The following is a 24,884-nucleotide window of genomic DNA, read 5'->3' on the forward strand; positions in this document are numbered from 1 at the left end:
CGGCTGGTGTGAGGAAAATCGTACAAAAGAATGTTAAATAGAAAAGGCGCTAAAACACTCCCCTGAGGAACTCCACTACCGACGCTGCCCGGAGATGAAATCGTATCTTGAATCTTCACAGTGAAAAAACGGTTCGTAAAAAAACTATTCAATATCTTTATCAAGTAAGGGTCTACTCCAATCTCTACCATTTTATACAGGATTCCCTTGTGGCACGCAGAGTCAAAGGCTTTTTCAATGTCAAGCGCAATGGCGACGGTACAGGATTGGATTCTGAGATTCTGGATAATATCCGTGTGGAATTTCAACAGTGCATGTTGTGTTGAGTGGCTTTTTTTAAACCCAAACTGATAATCGGAGATAGGATTTACAATGAACTCATTCTCAATCTTTTCTTTTAGGATTTGTTCATAGATTTTGCCAACGTTGGAGAGCAAAGAAATTGGACGATATTCAGCTACAGTCTTGCTACTTGGCTTTTTCTTGATTGGTATTATGATGGCCTTTTTCCACTCCAACGGAAAGTACCCAAGGTTTGTGCAGTTGTTGAAGATACATTCAAGAATTTGTAGTGAAGATTGTGGTAAGTGTTTCAGTATGAAGTTTGAAATTTTATCAGCACCGCTAGACTTCTTATTATTTATATTGCAGATGATGTTTCGGATAGTGTCAGTGCTGGTAAAGTGGAAAGTATCGGGATTCTGTATGGCCGGGAAGTTTTCACTAAAATTATAAATTTGGTGTGGCAGCGGCGTTAGAAAATCTGCCACTCTTGAATCATAGTCACTAACTGGGTTTATTGGTGTTCTTTGGCTGAATGTTCTCTCATACGTCACTTGGAATTGCTCGGCAATCTCCGCTTTGTTGAACAGTTCGGAGTCGTTGTGCATTATGCTGTGACAAAGAGAGGACTTGCTTTTCCCCACTATATTATAGACCTGCCTGAATGCTGATGGCCCCGGTCTGATGTTTTGCAGTTTTTTGTTGAAATGTTGTGTGTTTTCAATATTTATAGTTTCCTTAATTATCGTTTTGAGCAGCTGGATCTGCTTCGAGAGAATAATATATTCCTGACTTCGCCTGTTGCCTGTTCTGTGAAAGATCTTTTTAAGGTCTTTCTGCCAACTGTGTTTTATTCTAAAAAATCGCTTCACTTTCTCAGAAAGTGGAAGCTTGTCCTGATGGACTATAATTTTGCGGGAATGGGCATCGTGTACGGAGGTGACAATGTTGTTGAATCGGTCTATGAAGATGTCAATTTCATTGACTTCCAAATTTCTATTTGAAGGAGGCATAAGGCTCAAGGAAGCAGAATCCAGATCATTTCGAAAATTTATCCAATTGGTGTCTTTGTAAGATGTATAAGATTGGGGTGCTTTCGTGACAACTTCAGAGGAGTGAAGATTCAGTTCCAATTTTATTGGATAATGATCCGAGAAGGTAGATAGGCTTGAAATTCTAAAGTTTGCTTCTATAGTATTCAAAAGATTTGGGCTGACGAGGAAATGATCAAGAAAAGATGGGCCATTTGGGTAGGAAGGCGAAGAGTCACAGAGTCGGACAACGTCCAACGCGTGATCTAGCAGCCAGGCCTGCAGTGTTTTGCCGTTTAAGTTTTCGGAACTGTCACCCCATGAGAGGCTTCTGGCATTCAAGTCGCCACCAACAATAAAGCCATCGAATCTAGCAAGCAGGTCTAACAGCCTGTCAAGATCACTTTGAAGTCTTTGCACTGCATAACTGCAAGGGATATAAATAGAGCCAACTAAGATTCTTTTTTGGGTGTTGTTGAACGATGTATTTATCTGAACGAAAGTTGAGTTCAGACCAATGTCGGTGAATACAATTCTATTGTATTCGATGTTGTTTTTTATCAAAATTGCTACCCCTAAGGCAGGATTCACTAATAGAAGGTTAGGTCACATGTAAAAACATAAAGTGGATAGGCCCCATAAACATCATTAAGGATGTCAAATCTGACGATTGAAAATGTCATCATATAGGAGAAAACGTAAACAAAGAATGAATGTAAAAAGAGAACAAGTTGACATCCTCAATGCCAAGTACTGTCAAATATTAAAAAAAAAGTATATCGGCTGATCGCTTGGCTTAACCTTATTCAGTGAATCCTGCCCCTAAGGGTGAACCATCATAAACAAAGTTGTAGCCATCAATTTTTAAGTTTCGTCTCCTACGGAGATGACATTCTTGGATAAGTCCAATATCTATTTTGTTGTTTATCAGGGTGTTACGCAGGTCAATTTGGCGACTTAGATCAAAAAGAGATCTAACGTTGAAGGTAAGTACATTTATTGATCTATGGATCATTAGATTTTACTTTTCTTAGAAGACGCAAAAATTCTGCCTTTGCCTCTGTCTTTGACATAGTCTGATATTCCATGAGGAATATACTGATCTCTTGCTCAATTGTGAGCTCCTCAGGCTCCAAGAATAATTTGGCAAGATTCAGAAATTGTTCAATAATTGATGATTTTTTTGGGGTAGTTTGATGGAATAGGTTTGCGAAAGATTTTTCGGTGAAATTAGTTGTAACATTAATGGCTTTACTTACATTGTTTTTTGCGGTAGCATTGTTTTGGATGGCTTTATTTATTCTTTCCTTACGCGCGGCAGCGTATTTTTTGTAGATGGGGCAACCTTTCCAGTTTGCTGGATGGCCAGATTCTTTGCAGTTAGCGCAAAATGGATCGGAGGTATCAGTTTTTACACGGTCGCAGGCTCCAGGTTCGTGTTGCTTATCACATTTAACGCAAGTATACGCCGAATTACAATTGCGTGAAATATGTCCCCATCTTTGGCATCGATGGCATTGTAAATCGCTCCTTCTCTTCGGTTTCTCCCAGGAAACAATTTGATTAAGAATCCCCCGAATGCTGGAAACGTCACCAATCGTCTTGCTAGGCTTCAAGGAAATAATAAACAGACCAGTGTCAATATTGTTCTTTATTGATGTAGAAGTTTTAAATTTGGAAATAGTATCTATAGTCTCTGGAGCCAGGACATCTAGTTCGGCTTTAATTTGTTCCACATCAGTATTGGAATGTAGGCCACGGATGATAACAGAATCTTGTCTCAACTCTTTAGGAGTGAAGGAGTGAGATTTTATGTTTTTCGATCGAAGAATTGTCATCATAGAAGTATGCGTATTGACATCGGCAAAGTACAACTTACTTTTATTTCTATTGACGTTTTTAACTTTAAAAGAGCTGTCTGGTATCTTCGAGCGCAGATCATCCACCAACTCTTTTATGTTAACATTATAAAGAAAAATTGGTGGGCACCAATTTTTCTTTTTCGGTTCAGGAACCATCTTGGACTCAGAGGTACGTTGTGTATCGTTTGTACTTGCCTGCTTGACGGATTTTATTTCCAAATCGCCTAGCACACCCAGTAAGGAGAATCTGTTTTGATCATTAATGTTGTTAGCTGAAATGGCTTTATTAAGCTGGGAAATGTCGACATTTTGCGGTAAAATGGAGTCATCATGCCTTAGTCTCTTGCGTTCGTTCTCAGTTGTTTCGCGCTCGTAGGAGCTTGGTAATGTATTCGCCGCCTTTTGTGCATTAGACGATGAGGCCACTACTTCCACGACATCATAATCCATGTCGGGTGGTGAGGATCCCGGCATCACGGTTGCAAAATACGCAATTGGATGCCTGGAGGGTTTCAGTTTATTCTCAGTCCGTTAGTAAAAAATTATAAAATTTTTGCAGTAAAAAAAAAAAAAGACGTCTGCTTAGTCGAGACACAAAAACAATTTTTCCAGATATATCATGTTATGTGCCGATTTGCGCCATACTTAGCACAATTGGAAGTCATAACAAAACACCTCATGAAAATTTTCAGCCAAATCGGATGAGAATTGCGCTCTCCAGCGGCTAAAGAAGTCAAGATACATGATCGGTTTGTATGGCAGCTATATCAGGTTATGAACCGATTTTAATCATATGTTGGAAGTGAAACCAAAACACAACTTGCAAAATTTCATTTAAATCGGAAGAGATTTGTGCCCTCTAGAGGCTCAAGAAATCAAGACCCAAGATCGGTTTATATGGCAGCTATATCAGGTTATGAAACGATTTAAATTATACTTAGCATAGTTGTTGGAAGTGATACCAAAACACCGCGTGCAAAATTGCGCCTTCTAGAGGCTCAAGAAGTCAAGACCCAATATCCGTTTATATAGCAGCTATATCAAAACATGGACCGATTTGGCCCATTTACAATCCCAACCCACATACACTAAAAAAGTATAAAAAGTATTTGTGCAAAATTTCAAGCGCATAGCTTTACTTCTTCGAAAGTTAGCTCGCTTAAAGGACATGACGATCAAGAATATGCATACTTTATGGGGTCTTAGACGCATATTTCGAGGTGTTACAAACAGAATGACGAAATTAGTCTACCCCCATCCTATGGTGAAGGGTATAAAAAATTTCATGTGATTATGTTTCAAAAAAAAAATTATGATATTTCGTTAAAGCTTTCCGCAACAATTCCCTAATAGAGAGGATGATTCTATCTAATATTTTAAGGGATCAACTTTGTCAGCTGACATGTGCCACTGGAGCACATGTTAATTTTAGCATCCATATATTTTATCCAACATGATTTGTAAAAGCTGAAAACCATACTTTCTCTCACTCTCTAAACTTGGTTCCCTAGTTCATTGTGAACTCACAATGTTCAAATTAAAATACACTCTCTCTCTTGTCATCATTATTCGCTGCCATCAACACAGCAGAATAACAGTTTGAAGTCGTGTAAATTATAAAATTTTAGACTCTACATTTTTACTGCCAATAACGCAAAACATCAGTTAGTTTCTCGCAGTTGAAGGTGAATGACGTTAAAAAGTCTTCGCGCTCCTTTTGTTTTTTTTATGTTCCAACCAACCAGCCAGTTAGTGTTGAGTGATCGAACCACACGAAAGAGTGAAAAGTTTAACAACAAACAGATACCTACTGACATACAAAACGCAATCTGACAAACTGCTGTCTTTGGATTAGATAAAAAACATAGCATTTTGCGTCACAACAACAATATTAAGCAAACGAATTTTGTGAAAAGTTTATAAAAAGAAGATTCTTGGAAAGTTAAAAAAAAGCAAGCAACCAACAAAATGACAGAGTAAGTGCGACGATTGAATTGGTATGCGAGGCATACTATGCCTGGAAGCTACGTTCCATTTACATTTATATGCATACATACCAATGGGCTTACATACATATATACATCCATTTTTGTGCACAAAATATACCCTGCAAACATTTTGTATCACTCGAGTCACTAAATTGGCACAAAAAAAGTTGAAAACAATCTTAGGCGATATCCCTTATTAGTCTAGTGTCTCAGTGCGGGATAAAACGTGCCACTTGGCGATATATAAATATTATCATTTAGTTATCCCAAAAAGTGACTTTTTAGAGAAGTTAAGCATTCTCGAATTGGAGTAAAATATAATAATCTTTTGTTAACATTTTCAACTTAAGAATAACTACAGCGGTCAAAAAAAGTATTCATCATTCAATGTTTTTTTTTTAATAAGTCTACAAAAGACAATTGGAATAAAAACATATTAAACTAATGATGCAGTAGTGCTTGTGTGATATATATGTACACAATTTCATTGTTTTTAAAGAAAAAAATAGTATTTATTGGAACAAAAAGGGCCATTTTACAGCTGAACACAAAAAAATTAAACAAAAAAAGTATTCATCATTGCAAAAAAACAAAAAAATAAATAACATAATTTAAAAAAATTAATACTTTGTTATTCGACCACCGCGTCTTATAACTTCTTTTAAACGGTTTGACATCGATTGGACTAATTTAGCGGTTATATTTTGGTCTATATTAGTCCATTCCTCCATTATCACCTGTTGCATTTGACTCTTGCTCGAAAAATTGCGCGTTCTCAATTTGCGTTCGAGATGTTCCCAAAGATGTTCAATTGGGTTCAAGTCGGGACTTTGAGGAGGAGTTTTAATGACTTTGGGGCAGTTATACAGCATCCACATCTTGGTATTTAAAGCAGAATGTTTGGGGTCATTATCTTGATAATATTGAAAGTTATTACCAAGCCCAAGTTTTACAGCACTATCTTTTAAATTCCTCTTTAAAATGTCAATGTAATACTTATGATCCATTACTCCATTAATAATTTCAAGATTTCCCGCTCCTGAAGCCGCCATACACCCCCAAACCATTAAACCACCTCCACCATGTTTTACAGTAGCAACTGTGTTTCGTTCTTCAAGCTCTGTATTTGGTTTTCTGTACACTATGACCTTTCCATCGCACCCAAAAAGATTAAACTTGCTCTCGTCTGCAAAAATGACTCTTTTCCAAAATGATTCGGGCTGTTTTACATACATTTTTGCGAAGTTTAGCCTTTTCACTCGGTTTATTTTATTTATAAAGGGCTTCTTACGTGCAGTTCTTCCTCTGTTACTATGCCTTTTGAGTGTATTTCGAATTGTTTGTGTAGTAACTTCCTTCCCTAAATATTCCATAGTGTTTTTACGAAGAATGGTCGCATTTGTCTTCGGAGTTTTCTGAACTTGCCGCACTAGCCAACGCACATCTCCAACTGAAAGTGCTTTTGGTCGACCAGATCTTGGTTTATTGTCAACATTTTTCGTTTCTGTCCACTTTCTGATGATGGATTGTATAGTAGATCGTGGTCTATTTAATATTTCACTGATAGTTTTTTGAGTTAAACCATTCCTGTGGTGTTTTATTATCAAAACTTTTACCTCATCAGAAACCTCGTTTTGCTTACGACCCATTTTGACAAAAACTATATTTTCAATGAAATTAAATATTTGCTGTCAAGGGCAAAGCCTCCTTTACTAAATAAAACAGAAAAGGGGGATTCCCAAATAATATTTGAATTTGACTTTGATGATAGCACATCAATGATGAATACTTTTTTTGTTCTGTTTTTGGTGTTATTATATAAAATTGCATTTTTTGCGCTAATTAAATTTATTTTTTGAATTTATTTTAAAACATATTACGAAAAATAAACTATTGCATAAAACTGCATTATTTGTTTACTTTAAATTTTCTTCAATTACCCAAAATAAGTGAATTTATTATCAATTTTGCTAATGATGAATACTTTTTTTGACCGCTGTAACTATATTTTCAAAAACAAGTTTGTCCCAAAGAATTTATTTTTCTAAATGTTTGTAACATCTACCGGTAGCAGCAATATAGTGAAATTTTTGTTAGGGAGTTGTTATCTCTTAAACATATAAAATGAAGCGCCAAATAAGTCCGATTTTTGGTAGGGAGTGAGAAAGTCACTCCCAAATGTTTGCAGGGTATTTCATTGTTCTAAGTTTGTGCTCTCAACTTTTTGCGCGCTCTCTCTCTTTGTAAGAGCTAATGGATAAAACAAACAATTCTCTTGAATACACTTAGAATCGTAAATAAAAATACAAATAAGAAACTTGGTGACTATTCCGAAAATGCATGAGCCTGATTGCAATTAACAACAACAAGTTCTGATGTGTTGAACTCCAGTATTCTATGTCAGGGTTACGCTGTTTTAACCCATTAAGGTATAAACAAATACAAGATGTACTACCTACGTACATAAGTCGTCATTCAGTCAAAATTCTGGGACCGGTTGATATGAATTTGTTTGCAGTACATTAGTTTGTGTTGTTTTAAATTGGATAATTAGCGTACATAACAAGTTTTTTTAGGAAAGCAAATGAGTGTTAATTTTTCTCAATTTGCTCATACTGAATGCCACGTAACTTTCAAAATTTGAGTTTTCGATAAAAGCGACGTTAGGCGTAAAAGAAAATCTATCAGTTCTTAGCTGAACACATAGGGTCAATAACCTGACTACCCTTCTCAAATTTATTTTCGTTCTTAAATTTTTACCAAAGCCACATTTAACATTACACTGCACTCTTCAACGCTGAAAGCCACAATACTTTTTGACCCTTTCGACCCGTCCACTGATGTTATCACAGAAAGCATTTTCTTCCAACCAAATATCCAAGAGTAGTTGTAGTGTTTTTTATACGCTCTCCAAAAGATGAGAATATTCAAATATAGTCATTACGTTTGTAACACATCGAAATATTGGGGTTGTAAATGAGCAAAATAGGTCTATGTCAGGATAAGTGTTGCCATTTTTGGTAGGTTCCTACCAAAAATGGTATGGTATTGGTATTCCCTTGCTAGGTTGGTAGGCAGACCTCAATTTTTTTCAACATATAAACAACTAGTTAATTACTAAAAAAATCGCCAGGGATGACTCAAAATTAACTCACTTTTTGTCGTTTAGAAGGTCCAAATACTGTTACATAAGATCTCACTGCTTAAAATTTGAGCAAAAAGGACGCATGTTTTGATATTGACTATAACTGGTACAAGTGTTAAAGGATCTTTTCAAATTTTCTTCAGATCTGGTTCATACTCAGACGTTGAGGGTTCCATGCACTGTAAAGCTGTGTATGCACCTCTAGCGAAGTGTTCGGTTGCAACGAAGACATTTATGTCACCACTAAAAAATAGTTGCCTAGAATACAAGATGGCGACAAGCAACAATTTATAATTTTGTCACGTTGTATGGGCCTATCAAAACAAATTTTCATTCGTAATTGCAAGAAAAAATTCTCCAATGTCGATTATGTCACCCTGTTACGCAAAAAAAAAATCATTTTAGTTGCGTATTTACAAGCAACATTTTCGGTAAACCTATATTTGATGTGTTCCAAATGGAACTGCAAAATGGCCAACTCTTTGGTGGTGCGCATAAAAACATATGCCGCATATTTTGCTTGTAGAACATTTGGTAGGTTTTGGACTGGTTTGGTAGGATTTTTCTTAAATTTTGGTTGGAAATAATTTTCTTGAGTGGCAGCACTGAGTACAATTTTGTTATTTTTAATTTGGTTTTTGCAGTAAATCTAAATGTCAAAGGCTTGATGTCACAGCTGTAATATTTTTCTAAAATCTTAAAAAGATGTTCTATTTGATCCGATATTCCACACATAAGCTACAAAACAGTGCTATAATGATGAAAATACATTAACAAAACACATTTGAGGAAGATAAGTTGTAAAACAAAGTTTATTTCTTAAACCTCTTTGACTTTTCTATTTACCCCAATTGCCACTTAAGGTAGTTTCGTTGGGGTTCGATTTTTGTTGTTGATCTATGTCTAGATATTGTCCCTATATAAAATCTCCCAATTTGATTTCTTGATCTCTTAGAGGATACAAATATTGCCCGATTTGGCTGAAATTTTGAAGAGTGACTTTTCCTATGACCTCCATATCCAAGCCGAGTGTGGCTTGAGACATCGGATTGTCTGATATTGCTCCCATATAAACACATCTCCCGATTTGACTGCTGAGCCCTTCGAGTATGCAATTACTATCGGCTTGTTTACCGGTTTTTGATTCTAGGTCTGTTGCTGTTTGCCTCAAGACAAAGCCGAATCGGTCAGGCCATGTGTTAAGTTTTCCCATAATTTTTTTTTTTTTCGAATACACTGACCTACATTCAACTGTATTTTGTTACCTTTCTAATTCGATGAATTTTGTTTATGTTATGAAGTCTAATAAGGCACTCAAATAATAGTCACTTTCAACGTGAATGAATTTAGTATAAGGCTTAAGGCTCAAGATCACGTTAGCTGAGAAAAGTTTGTGGTTCAAATACTACCCAGTCACACATTCATCTATTGCTATACTTTGATACAATGGTAACATAACAGTGCCCATTGTCTAATTATGAAAATACTATGACTTGCTGTTTCTCACCTTATAATGCTTTATGCGCATGGACTAAATTTACTTGTATTGTTTGTAGTCTTCATTAAGCAACCTGTGTTTGTTTTTTCGTAATTGATAAGTGCTTGAAAGGCTCATAAATCTGTCAACTTTTGTTTAAATTACTCTTATCAAGTTTTACTGGCTTTTGGAGCAGTGATTCGACCAACTTTGATTGGAGATTTATATGCAGCTCTCCCTCCCTCTCTGCATATTTGCTAATCAATAGGCTAATGGCCCTTTTAGATGGCACATCATGACCATGATCATCGTGTGTACGTGTTGATTACGGCTATTGCCAAAATCTTTCAATATCTGCAATTTATGATTACACATTTCTTTGTAAACACCGCATAAGAGTACCTCTTAGAAATTATTGTTACAATAGTTTAAGACTATTTCACACCCATAGAGTTAATGCCTGTTAGACATTATTTAAGTGTTCACTGATGTAAACAATAATTACAGTAAATAAAGTTGCAATTAACTACAACAATGATTATTAAATAAAACAATATATGTATAAGTAAATACTAGTGATTTTCCATTCAAGTTTAGACATGTTTATTTTGTTATGCAGGCCAAGGCTCTATTCTCTAAGAGGGACCTATTCTTAGGATATTCTCTTCACTCTTAAATTCTCTTAAATTTTTTGTTTTTAACTATGATTTGCCTGCAGCCGTGATTTGGAAGGTGAACCCCTTAATTACAATCAATTAATAGGTGGTAGTTCATTGAGAGGGAAAGTTATTGATATTAAATAACGCTTATATCGACACATTTCAAAGCCACTCTAAACATTCATGCAGACTTTCTTTCGTTTAAGGGTCACAAAGTTCAAAAACCTTGAATGAACTCCATTCATATGTTACCACCACGGCAAAAAATCGCTTAATACCTATTCAGAAGAAAAATTGTAAGAAGCAAATATTCAATAACTACACATTTTTACGTATCTTCTACAACAATGCCAATGAGAAGAATGGAAAGTGTAAAATAATCTGGGTGAAGAAAACTAATACGAAAATATTTGTACATATTAAAATTATAACCCCCCCATACAAAAAAAAAAACGACGAAAAAGAAAGTGAAAGTTTCAGTTTTCGTCTTTGGCCATTGTCAACGTCATAGCGTTTTTCTTCCGCAAACCACCAACGAACACATGGTCATCTTTTTTTTTCTTTCATAATTTTAATTCATATCCAAAGTATCATCGTCAAAAGCTATAGTCATAGTCTGCCATATGGTATTAGGCAGATATGGTATGTGTGTACGTGTGTGCAAAATAACGGAAATATTATTTTCAACAAAAAAGGTACGAAAGAAAGATTATTAAAATTTTGTGGGAAATATTTGTTAAGAAATAAGCTATTAAGTGTATTATAAGAATACCAACATCCGTTTTAATAGAAAAGGGTGTTGGAAAAGTTAATATGGGTTTAATGAATCCCTCTCAAGTTTTTTTTATCTTAATATAATGACATAAAAGTACTGACGGCACTGAAATATTACTTTTTATATGATGTGTGAGTATAAAAATGGCATTCTCATTTTCTAATGCTGATACATCTTCATAAACGATTTGTAGAGGATGTGGTCATGCAACCAGGTGATTACATTTTTATACCCACCACAACAGATTTGGGGGTATATTCATTTTTTCATTTCATGTGCAACACATCGAAACATTGAGTTTAAATTCTAAGAAGATTGTTGTTGTTGATGTAGCCAATATAATTGCATGTGGAGATAGCGATCCTCTCAAGCTTTATAAGCGTGCAAGATCGTTCGGCTTATGGAACCGATCGCAGCGATAACGTTGCTGTAGCCACATTTTTCATGTGGAGGTGGCGATCCTTGCCAAGCTCCTGTGTGAGCAAGCTCGTTCCGGTCCAAAGGACGGATCGCCAATAAGTCACCTTGTCATATCGAATATCATAGGCATTCAGTATTTGCCGCCCGGCCTCTCACTGACACTCTCCACTCGATACCGCTGATTGTCCGCGACTGCCGTTGTAGCTACCCCGTATGGAGCATTCCACTATCTGCAACCTGTGGACCCGGTTGCTCGCAGCTAAACTCAAGATATATTCATTTACTAGTAGTGGCAGTTGCCCAACAAAATTTTGAGTGCACAGTCAGGGAAAATCATTGCAAATAAAATCTTCGATTATTAATCTTGATTTGGAAAAGAAATAAATTAGAAAGATATAAAAATTAGCCTCACTCTAAAAGGTAAAAAAAAACATTTGGCAAATAAAAATTTATTTTTATAAATGACGTTGATAATCGAATTTTACACTTTTTTTAGTCCCTATTTAGTCACTCATTGGTATATTTCGCCAAGTGGCACGTTTTCTCCCGTACCGAGACACTAATTATAGTAAAAAATGATATCGCCTGAGATTGTTTTCCACTTCCTTGAGTGCAGATTTAGTGACTCGCACGATAGAAAATGTTTGGAGGGATATTGTGTATGTTACTAATTCGCGCCATTTTTCTTTGTTTGTGTGTGTCATGGTTCTTAACTATAGTACGCACACACAACCAAAACTCGTTGATAGTGCACTTCTCGTGAAAGGATTGTACTCAGCTGTTAACGCTACACAACCTGTAAATTATGTCATGAGTGCCCATGACGTCGATACGACAGGGCGAGTTATTGGCGTCTTCAAATAACCAATTGCCATCATGTTCCCGCGGCGAACGGTCGTATAGACCGGAACTTGCTTGCTCGCTATAGGAGCTTGACGAGGATCGCCGACTCCACATTCAAATATGGCTATAACAACAACAACATGCTATCACTGAAATTGTTGTTGTGTTTCAAAAAAGGATTCGTGAAAAACAAGTGTTTATTTGTAAATACTCCAACAAATTTGTAATATAAGCTTTTGAAATCGTTTTTTTTTGTCATAATTCATAAATAATCCTTTTTCTCATGCTTCCACCAATAATAATCTATTTTTTTTTTCATTGGTTTTTCTAATTTACAGCAATCTTCAATCACCCATTAGAAGATTTTATGCCGGTAAAAATGTTTTCATCACGGGAGCTACCGGTTTCGTGGGAGTGACAATTATTGAAAAACTCTTACGTGATATACCAGAAATTGGTACCCTCTACATACTGATGCGCGCCAAGAAAGGCAAATCAGTGGAACAGCGTGTGGAGGATGTAAAGAAGAACTCTGTTTTCAATCGTTTCAAAGAAATGAAACTAGAAGATCGTTTTGCCAAAATTAAACCCGTCGAAGGTGATGTGGGTCAAGAAAATTTGGGTTTATCCGCAGCAGATCGTCAATTGTTGATCGATAATGTTAATGTAGTCATACATTCGGCTGCCACCTTAGATTTCTTCCAAGGTTTACGAGAAACAACATGCATTAACTTGCTGGGTACACGACGTGTGGTCGAATTGTGCTCACAAATCAAGCAATTGAACTCTTTGGTACATGTCTCCAGTGCATATGTTAATTCCTACCTGACGGATGTGGAAGAGAAATTATATCCTGCTCCTGATGACCCAGAGAAAGTCATTGACCTGGTCAATAAATCGAGTGATAGTGCTCTAAAAGAAATGGAGCCTAAGTAAGTAAACCATGCAGAAACATTTGAATCTGTTGTAAATTCTAGTTATTTTAGACTTCTAAAGGACCATCCCAATACCTATACATTCACAAAACATTTGGCTGAACATGAAGTGGCAAAGGCTGCCACTCGCTTTGCATGTGGTATTGTCAGACCCAGTATGAGTACGTATGCTACAGATTATTAATATAATATAGTTTTTTTTTAAAACATATGCAACATTAAGCTAAAGATTGATAATTTTTTGTGTACTACTGAAAATCTGTTTGTAGATTTGCTATCTTTGGCTTTCCTTTTCCAATTGCAGTCTCCGATCATTCAGCTCATCTCGAAAGAGAATCAAACAAAAAAGCCATAACAACAAATTTTAAAATTTAGTAATCTTCGCCCTAACAGGAAAAAAACTTGAAAAATGAGAAAAAATTTAAATTATTCTTTGGAGTTGTAAGGCATGGATATCCGGATGACTGAACCTTGGACAACCACCGTAATTCTGAATGGTTCTGCTGAATCAAAATATGAGACGTTTAATGTGTGTTTATATGCTCTGAGTACTTATAAATCTTTTTGGGTGGTATTTTGTGAGAGTGATTGGAAAAATTGAAGCTTCTAAGGGTTTAAACCGCAAAAGTTTTCTATGCAGTGGCTTTGTTTAAATGGTGGGAAACACCTCAAAACGTGTCAAAGATTATAAAATGAGCGCATAAGATCGAGGCGCTTGGATCGCTATTCTACGTTCGGCTAGTGGATCAAATGTTCTGTCATAGCCAATTAAAGTAAGGCTTTGTTTATATTTGGACCTATATTTACGTAACTTGATGTAGTTATTGAAGGACATAAGTGTACTTCACATGCTAAATTATAGCCGAATCCACCATATATTGCAACTTCAGGTGTTGCCCGCATTCCCTATGACTTCCCTCCGGGATAGCTGTAAGCACCACACAGGCTGAATAGTGGAATGCTCCATACGGAGTTGCTGCAATGGCAGTCGCAGACAATCAGCGGTACCGAGCGGAGAGTTTCAGGAATAGGCCGGGCGGCATCGGCTCTTGCACAAATACTGAGTGCCTATGATGCTCAATATGGCAAGGCGAGATATTGGTGCCTTTAAATAACCAATGGCCACCCTGTTCCCAAGGCGATAATTTGTGAACAAAGTTAAGGTCGCATTTTTTTTAGCCAAGAGACAATTTAAATTGGAAAAAAATCGGTTACAATTTTTATTAAGCTCCCATATATATGTTAGTCCGATTTTGAGGAATATCGCAATAATGTAGTCATTTGTTAACCAATTCTCTAACAATTATTTTAGAGATACTGATATAGCTAAAAAAACTACTTATAGGGTAGGTGTAGGATATTATATAGTCGGCACCACCCGACTTTTGTCTTTCCTTACCGGCTCATTATATGAGTTTCCTCACATTTAATCTGTATGTCTATCGTTCAGACATCCAGCATTGGGCACTCGAGTTGTCATTGAGACTCTTATGACGCTTTAGACCATTGTAGTGCACTTGGAGGCCACCGTGGGGCAGAGGTTAGCATGTTCGCCTATGACGCCAAATACCTGGGTTCAAATCCCGGCGTAAACACCAGACAAAATTTTCAGCGATGGTTATCCCTTACTAATGCTGGCTACATTTGTGAGGTATCCTGCCATGTTAAAACTTCTCTGGTGTCTCTGTTGTCGCTATTCTCGAACGCCGTTCTGATTCGGCATAAAAAATAAGTCTCTTGTCATTGAGCTTAAACTTTAGTCGAACTGCACTCATTGGTATGAGAGAAGTATCCCCTGTTCCTTAAGGGAATGTTCATGAGAAATTTAAAAGTAGTTTAGTAGTGCATTGTTTGTTTGTGTAGGTCTAACGACGCTCGTTCAGGGCCAGAGGATCTTTCTCCAATTTGAGCCAAATTATGAGCCTATACGCAGTATATACTCAACATTTGTCAGGCTTTTCCGTTTATTTCCGATGTGCAAACTATTGGAACTATTTCCGTTTCAATGAAACGGCGATTCTCTCGCCGTTTCATTGAATTCAGCAAAAGAAAAAAAAACATATTTTGAAGAATTGGCGAACGAATCGAGCGACAAATAGTTAGTGGTTTTGGCATTTAATGTTTTATAGCTCTTGGAATAGCTTAAAGAAAGTATGATGAGTTTTTAATATAATTTTCTATCTTTTTGTTTTTTAGTTACCGCTGCCTGGCATGAACCGGTCCCTGGTTGGACAATTTCAAAAAATGGTCCACAAGGCTTTGTTATGGGTGCTGCCAAAGGTGTGATTAGACGTTTACCTTTGGATGCTTCAGTTATTATGGATTATATACCAGTGGATGTGGTGACTAATGCTATCATTACAACGGGTTATTATGTGGATGCCTTAAAGTAAGTGAAAAATTATTTCATATAAAATACGGTAATCATGAGGTCGTTTATTTTATAACAAAACTACAATCTTTTAAAGGGGTCCGATGCCAAAAACATACACATTAATTGGTTGTTCCTTTTTTTAATTTTTATTTATACAAATTAATAAGTTTGGTTGTTAAGCGCAATCTGCACCTCTGGCGAAATTTCCGTTACTATTAGAAATGCATTGACATATCCTAAACAAAATTTTTGTTACCAGTACCGTTACCGATAATTTCGCTGGCAGGTACGCAGCTCAAAAAAATTTTCTTTGCGTAACAGGGTGACATAATAGGCATTGATGAAATTTTTCTTGCAACTACGAAGAAAAGAAAGAAAATTTATGTTTTAATAGCTCCATGCTAAATGGAATAAAGTTATTTGCAAATAGAAATGATTAATTTCAGCAGATATGTACTTTATTAGCGTAAATGATTAAAATTCAGCGAAAATTATAAATAGATGTTTGTCGCCATCTTGTATTCTACACAACTATTTTTCAGTGGCGGCATAAATGTCATGGCTGCAACAGTAAATTTCGCTAGAGGTGCATACTCAGCTTAATCGTGAGAGGCAATTCATTTAAAAATTTATCGACATCCTTTTGAACAATCCTCTAATACATTCTAACTTCAATACACTCCATTTTGCAATAATTTGAAGTTTAATTCGTGTTTATCTCAATTATTCGCCTCCTCTGACGTCGAAAAACTTCAGGCATAACTCAAGAGCAGGTCGAAGAAGACTGCCCTCCACGTAGTGATGCGAGAAGTTGAGACGTCTCTCCATTTGAAGGAGTACGCGATGGGGGCCTTCTAGAATAGTGAGAGGACATTAAACAACGAGGAGATGGGTAGACAGTTACCACCCTTATCCGCACGGGAAGACAGAATCCGGCGAAGATTCCCTTCTGGACACTACGGATGCTGCGGCAGACTGAGGAGGGTTTCATGAGACAGGGACTGTATTGGGGCTATACGTTAGACACAAAAAAAAAATCTGGGAAGGTATTTACACTTTTCGAATTCAGTTGTTGCTGAAGTTTAGCCACATTAGTATGAGGAGGTAGCGATTCTCGACAAGCTCGTTCCGGTCCATAGGACAATCGCCGCGGGAACGTTATCGTCATTGGTTATTAAAAGAAGCCAATACATCGCCTTGTGACATCGAGTATTACAGGCACTCAGTATTTTAGCAAGAGCCGTTGCCGCCCGGCCTTTAACTGAGACTGTCCCTTCGATACCGTTGATTATCCGCGACTCCAATTGCAGCTACTTCGTATACGAAGCATTCCACTAACCGCAACCTGAGCTTCTTGTAATGACGATGAACACCAAACAAATTGGAGCTCAGAGTTTCAACTGATGTGGTGGTGCTTAAAATCATTTCGTGCCGGGGCGGAGTGTGTGGAATCCCTGAATAGACCCCAGTTTCATGACAGTCCTAACATGGATAAGCGGATACAACAGGCCATATTGGCGCTTACCTCCTACTCTCTTCTTGTAATTTCTTCTTATCACATATGTCTCACTTTTTCATTTACCTTTCACCACAGATCAGACTGGCCGCCTTTTCATAGTGGACTACCCATTCAACTTTAATTATTAACAATAAATTCCACAGAGAAATCGTAGAATAGAAGAAAGACAGTTTTCTGAACATAAATTTTTAGTTTTGAAATTTCTTGAAACTTCAAATTTTATCAGCTGACGAGAAAACGGAATATAAAATTTTGTTTTTTACTGAATTCTACTTACCTTACTGTCGACAGACGTTCGTTTATCGTTTGCATGTGTTTTCATAGAGCTAAATAAAATAGCTGACACGTTTTCCTACATTTACGGTATGTTTACGAGAGCATAACTAAAGTTTCGGTAATTATTTTATTTTTCTTCGAAGCAAGCAGTTCTGCCGAAAAAATTAATAAAAAAAAATAAAAAAATTATTCTATAGAAAGATACACATACTGGAAGCTACGACTGCAGAAACCCTATATACGTTCATTACGCCATAGTTTCCCTCACGGGAAAGGAAATTATGCATATTTAGAAAATGCAAATGACGCAAACTGCATGCCATTGAGAGCAAAATTCTGCTTGCGACATGTTCTTAGATAATTCTAATTTTTCTATATTCGCAAGCGCCACCAACCAGTCTATGTGCGAAGTTCAATTTCTTTATTTTTATATAATTTATTTGTGATTCACATAAGCAATTTACCTCTCAGCATAAAATAGCCCAAACATGCAATGTCTAGCAAGCTGACGCTAATAACAAGCGTCAAAAATATTTTTAAACAAAAATTGAGGTTTAAAAGCAAAAACTGTTCATTCACAACAATGCCAAAAATTCTCTCTTCTCTTAAATATTTTTCATTTATTTTCAAACTTTGCACTTTGCAATGGTATAATTGAACATCTGATGATGCGAAGATCGAAATTAGCGCCTTATACTGTCCACAACTTTTACCGTTACTTTACCAGTACAAGAAAGGGTAAATTTGACATTTAACTTTGAACCTCAATTTTAACTATTTTTATATTCAGATCGTAAAGGGTGATTTTTTGAGGTTAGGATTTTCATGCATTAGTATTTGACAGATCACGTGGGATTTCAGACATGGTGTCAAAGAGAAAGATGCTCAGTATGCTTTGACATTTCATCATGAATAGACTTACTAACGAGCAACGCTTGCAAATCATTGAATTTTATTACCAAAATCAGTGTTCGGTTCGAAATGTGTTCAAATTTTGACAAATTTTGTTCAGCGATGAGGCTCATTTCTGGTTGAATGGCTACGTAAATAAGCAAAATTGCCGCATTTGGAGTGAAGAGCAACCAGAAGCCGTTCAAGAACTGCCCATGCATCCCGAAAAATGCACTGTTTGGTGTGGTTTGTACGCTGGTGGAATCATTGGACCGTATTTTTTCAAAGATGCTGTTGGACGCAACGTTACGGTGAATGAACACATTTCGAACCGAACACTGATTTTGGTAATAAAATTCAATGATTTGCAAGCGTTGCTCGTTAGTAAGTCTATTCATGATGAAATGTCAAAGCATACTGAGCATCTTTCTCTTTGACACCATGTCTGAAATCCCACGTGATCTGTCAAATACTAATGCATGAAAATCCTAACCTCAAAAAAATCACCCTTTATTAACAACGCTCTTTAATGGAAAAAGGAACATACATTTGTTGTACGATAAGTCTTACAATCAAATAATATGTGGTCGTTGTTCACGATAAACTTAACTGGGGGTGTCTTGGCTAAAATGTCAGTGCTGCCCAAATGTTAAATGAAAGTGCTGCTAAATTGAAACTATTTTATAGAAGTTTGTGTGTGTATTCAGTGAGCTCAATGGTCTTGTGTATACTTTGCCCCTGTTACATGGGGTGAGCGTTTGGCTGAGGTGGCTAAGCGCAAGCACAACATTAGATATTTAGATTTTTCTGTGTTTTCGGGTTCGAAACCTGGTCTGAGCAAATAGAAGAAAAATAATAAACTTTAATAATTTAATGGACGCGAGTTTGTTTCACAACAAGCCTCTCAATTTGGCCGGGTTTTTCGAATACTTATGAAATATCCCGTTTATGCTTGAGAAGGCAGATCACATGATAAAGCGAATTTGCCTTCGGTGCCCATAACGGTAATAAATCCGTGGGAATACTATCATCCTTGTTTCGCCTTACATTTTTTTTTATATTCTGAGAATTATTTAAGAATTCAATAATAACTAAAAGAAAAAAGCACTTAAAGCCTGTACAATATTTTTTAGAGTTTTGTATTTGTTTAAATACTATTCTTTATAAAAGTTCTTATCCGTGCAGTGTTTTGATCCAGTTCACTTCACTGTAGAGCCCCCCAGATTGTATTCTCTATAAAATCTATTATTTTTAGCAAATTACAAACTAACGTATTTTAAATTCTTTCATTCTTTTATATATTTTCAGAGTAAAAAATGGTAACAAACCGGACCAATTGCAAATTTTCCACCTTACCTCAAGTACATACAAACCATTCCGTTTCGAAAAACTTGTGGCTCAAATTAATGCAGGAATGCATGAATATCCCCTTGCATCAGCAGTATGGTAAGTAAACACGAAAAGAGAACAAACGTAACACATTTTGAAGAACGAAAATGGGCAAATGTTTCCCTTCATTAGAATTAAATTCATAATATTTCCGTTACGAACTACCCCTTCAACACATAACTTTATCAATTGTTTTCTTATGTTTTTAGGTATCCTCGTCTACAATTTGTGAAAAATTTAACAGCATTCCGTTTGGGCGCCATTTTCTTCCACTTTATACCAGCTATATTCCTTGATCTACTGACTGTTGTCACTGGGGGCAGACCTATGTAAGTTTTAAGTCGTTTAGTTACCCAATATTGGTTATTATTTTATTTCTCCATTCCCAGCTTGTTGAGACTGCACCGTAACGTTTGGAATTCATTAAATACTTTGGAGAGATTCATTTTCACCGAATGGCATTATGACAATAAATTAGCCATCAAACTGGCAAAGTCAATGGATCCGGTGGATAAGAAGCTCTTTGGCATTGACATTGAAACTTTATGTTGGGAGGAATATTTCAAGAATATGCATATGGGTGTACGTGAATATCTGAACAAAGAATCACCAAAGAATTTAGAGGCTGCCAGGAAAAAGGATAAAATGTAAGTACACACATAATTTTGGAATATTTTTTAAATTTTTAAAAATTTGCTAAAGGTTTTTTAAAGATCCAATCTTAAACTTTGTGTTTTTTATCTTTTAATTTCTTTACTTTTTCCTTACAGTTTGCTGGGTCTTCATGTTGCCATGCAATTGCTTGTTTACTATGGCATTTTCAAATTGCTGGTTTGCTTTGGCATCTCTTCTCCAAAAGCTGCACTAGTTATGCCTCTCGTCTACATGGGCTTTAATGCTCTTTAATGCATTTATCATTAAAATTATTTGCATTTTTTTAATGCATATAAATATTTCATATGTTTACTTAACATTTTTTAAAAAAGTGGATAATGTATTTTTGGTAATTTGTTATTTATATTAAAGCTTGGAATTAATAAAAACATAGATACATTCACATGTATGCACTCGACAGTTGTGGTATTGAAAAAATTTGTTGATGATTTTTTTTAATAATTGAAATATTTTGTACAATCAATTGGTTTTTTCATTTAAGACATTTCAAAACGAATATTTCATAATTGAAAGCCCATTGTCATTTGCAATCGAAGGCATTTGTAAAGTTTTATGCACAAAGTTTTTCATGAATAGAAATAAAAACAACTATAAATTGAGGTCATAACAGGCTTAAAGACTCAACTGCGGAGTTCGAAACTAAGGAAATAACTTATTTACCCTTTCACAGAAGTATAATCGGAATTTCAATTTATGAGAATCAATTAAGATCGGTTTGAAAAAAGTTTGACAAATCGTATAAGAATTACTGTTGTAGCCACATTTTTCATGTGGAGGTGGCGATCCTCGTCAAGCTCCTGTGTGAGCAAGCTCGTTCTGGTCCAAAGGACCGATCGCCGCAAAAACAAGGTGGCCATTGGTTATTTAAAGGCGCCAATAACTCACCTTGTCATATCGTGCATCTTAGGCACTCAGTATTTTGCAAGAGCCGGTGCCGCTCGGCCACACTGAGACTCTCCACTCGATACCACTAATTGTGCGCGACTGCTGTTGTAGCTTCTCCGTATGGAGCTTTTTACTATCCGCAACCTGTGGAGGCGCCCGGTAGCTTGCAGCTAAGCTTTTCATGACAGCAATGAACACCACACATACCGTAAAAGATTGGTATGGCTTTGGCAAAGCGCGGTGAATAAGTATGTTTCCAACAGAATTATGACGGGTGTGATGGAAAGCATCTCTTCACACCTAAGGAACTGAATCTTAAAATCAATAGGAAGAGCCAAATAACGTAAGTGGAATTAATGGCTAGAACAATTGATTAAAATGTTGACGTTGAACGCCTGTGTTTCAATCGCGGCGTGAACATCAGAATAAAATTTCAGTGGTGGTACAAATGTCGAAATTATTATCAGTTTCATTCAATATCTGGGATTTTTGACGTTCCTCCCGAAGGTGGGTTGCAATCCACAATCGACCCCAACGCGGATTTATAAAGGTGGTCTCACAGCTGTTAACAGCCGCCCAGGTTTGACGGTATTAAGATGACAGATTTTTGTTTGCATTCTCTTTGTTGTTATCTTCTTTCTCACGTATTCTCTGCTCATGTACGCACACGTATACACGCACACAAATTTCTTTGCGTGTGTTGGCAAAAGTACGATAAGCTTGATGACAAGATGGCAGATTGCACCATATGATTCATGGTTGCTGTACAAATGAGACCACCTTTAATTTCGTCATGGATGGATACTATCGCAAAAGGTAAATTTTTTGCAAAACTAAACAAAAATAAGCAATCCGACACCGAATATAAGATACATTACGCCATAGAGGGCTCAATATCCATCCGATTAGGCTAACATTTTGTACAATGATTATGACTTCTAACTGACTTTATTAACATTGGTTTTACTTGGTCTGTGTATTAATATTGCTTCTATATAAATCGTTTCCTGATTTATAGTTCTCATTTTTGTTTGAAATATGGGTGATGGGAAATAGACGGTAGTATTGATGCAATCGATATTTATCATTAAAAATATCGAATGTTGCGATTAATGATTGTTTGCCAGCTTTAGGCGACAGCCCTTGCCTTGAAGTACTTCATCGGGTCAATCCGGTACGTACAACCGGCTGCCTTGGGATTGCAATAAATAAAACACGTTAAATGTCAAGACATATTGACACAGGTAGTGTATAGTAAACAGCTGAGTACAGTTTTTTTTTCTTACGACGTGCACTATTTGTCAACGAGTTTTGGTTGTGTGTGTGTATTATAGTTAAGAACTATAACACACAAACGACGAAAAATGGTAACATACACAAAATCAGAGTTGCACTAATCACTGATTTTGACAGATAGTGCACTCAATATTTTGTTGTTGGGCAACTGCCACTATCTGCAAATGAATATATCTTGGCAAATGTAATATACCCATTTAATAGTTTGTTTTACTATTTGCGTTAAGAGCAGTAATAAGATCATATGAACTAATTACTTATTAATCTGACATGACTTATGTTGCCGATGGCCACCGTAGTTTAGAGGTTAGAACTGACGCTAAGTGTCTGTGTGTGTGAACAATGAATCTGATTTAGTTAGTTTTCAATCGATTGTAGACACTTTTTTCCTTCTAACCTTAAAATAATTTTTGCAAAACACTTTTAAAATAACAAAAAAATAAAGTAACAAGAAAGTTGGTTTTTTTTATTTCTAACAGGATTCACTGAATAAGGTTAAGCCAAGCGATCAGCCGATATACTTTTTTTTAATATTTGGCAGTACTTGGCATTGAGGATGTCAACTTGTTCTCTTTTTACATTCATTCTTTGTTTACGTTTTCTCCTATATGATGACATTTTCAATCGTCAGATTTGACATCCTTAATGATGTTTATGGGGCCTATCCACTTTGTGTTTTTGCATGTGACCTAACCTTCTATTAGTGAATCCTGTATTTCTAATTAACTTGTGTTTTTCTTCCGTTTTAATGTCTGAAGCCACCTTAGCAGAAGTTAACATTTAGAGGATGTTGGCAACATTTGTGAGCTACTATGCCATGTAAAAATTCCCAAAGAAGTGTCGTACTGCGGCACATTATTTATCTTCGATAACAATAACACGTACTGTTTTAATCGATTAGGCAAATTTTAGATCCCGATTATTCGATTTTAATTTTTTCTTTTTTTATTTCCACCTTCGTAACACACAAACTGTCAACTGTCAACGGGGTTTCAGCAAGTCAAGTCAGCAGCAGATTCAGCCAGAATTCATTTCATTTTCAGATTTTGAAGTGTTTTGAAATTTTCGATGTGAAATTCGGTCACGGTGGATTATTGTTATTGCGAGAATAATTAAATAATTACGAGAGAAACAATTACGAATAAATTTAGAAAAAATACAAAATTAAGATCAAGTGACGAAAGAGTGTGTAAAACAGAAATAGGAAAGTGATCAAAGAAAAAAATTATACCTATATTTATTCGCATTGGAAATTCTCCCACAATTATTGTCAATTGCATTTCAACTGGGAAAATATATGCAACGTGTTGTTATTGAGTGTTTTTAAGACAAAGAAAAATCTTCCAATTGCACCATCATCCGTAAATAGGATTATTTATCAGCGTACCAACAAATTCATTTTCAAAGTAAGTTTCTTAAAGTTAACCCACTAGACTTTCCAACCCCTTTTTATCTTTTTTTATTTTTTTTATTTACAATCTCTTTTAATGAGATGATTTATCGGCTGGTTTTTCTTGTTGCCGAAGGTCGGAGCCGCTTGTTGACGGCGCTATGCAAATATCCACTACGGGATATGGTTTTACATGTTAAAACTTGATTTTAGTGACGAATAAATTTCCAAACTGAAAAAGATTGGATATACAGATTTTTGTTCCTAGTTCAAAATAATAATTGCACAAAATCGGGTGTGTGTAAAAGTACGATAACAGGTGATATGGCTGCGATAATAGGTGATATGGCTAAAACTCTGCGTCAATAATTATGATCGCACAGAAATGATCTTTGTTTATGGATGGAGGTTCTAAATGAGAACTGAGGATATTGTCCGTATCATGGGCTCGGGCATGTGGACCGCCCTAGGGGCTATATGGGTACCAAGGCAATATTGGTATGAAATGAAAGGTATTGATTAGTAGATTACGAATATGCAATTAAATGTCCCGGGAAGGACCTATGGGTCCTGAGAATTTTGACCCCTATTTGAAAACTACTCCATAAAAAGGATGCCACCGTAGCGCAGAGGTTAGCATGTCCGCCTATGACGCTGAACGCCTGGATTCAAATCCTGGCGAGACCATCAGAAAAAAAATTTTTCAGCGGTGGTGTTCCCCTCCTAATGCTGGCAACATTTGTGAGGTACTATGCCATGTAAAACTTCTCTT

At 36.2% G+C, this 24,884-nt stretch overlaps 1 protein-coding gene and 1 long non-coding RNA gene across 2 annotated transcripts; both read left to right on the top strand.

The window, feature by feature from the left end:
* The first annotated feature begins 4,830 nt into the window (after positions 1–4,830).
* Positions 4,831–20,941, top strand: LOC106084347 (putative fatty acyl-CoA reductase CG8306). Its single transcript, XM_013247966.2, has 8 exons — positions 4,831–5,151; positions 12,821–13,414; positions 13,469–13,578; positions 15,614–15,806; positions 19,786–19,923; positions 20,076–20,195; positions 20,256–20,513; positions 20,637–20,941. Exons 1-8 carry the CDS (start codon positions 5,144–5,146, stop codon positions 20,770–20,772), a joined length of 1,557 nt encoding a protein of 518 aa, XP_013103420.2. The 5' UTR covers positions 4,831–5,143; the 3' UTR covers positions 20,773–20,941.
* Positions 20,942–23,696: 2,755 nt separating this feature from the next.
* Positions 23,697–24,357, top strand: LOC131997662 (uncharacterized). Its single transcript, XR_009398331.1, has 2 exons — positions 23,697–24,128; positions 24,215–24,357. It is a non-coding gene; the product is annotated as an uncharacterized LOC131997662 (long non-coding RNA).
* Positions 24,358–24,884: the final 527 nt, after the last annotated feature.

Source organism: Stomoxys calcitrans, chromosome 5 (genome assembly GCF_963082655.1).
Source record: "Stomoxys calcitrans chromosome 5, idStoCalc2.1, whole genome shotgun sequence".
NCBI classification, from domain to species: domain Eukaryota; kingdom Metazoa; phylum Arthropoda; class Insecta; order Diptera; family Muscidae; genus Stomoxys; species Stomoxys calcitrans.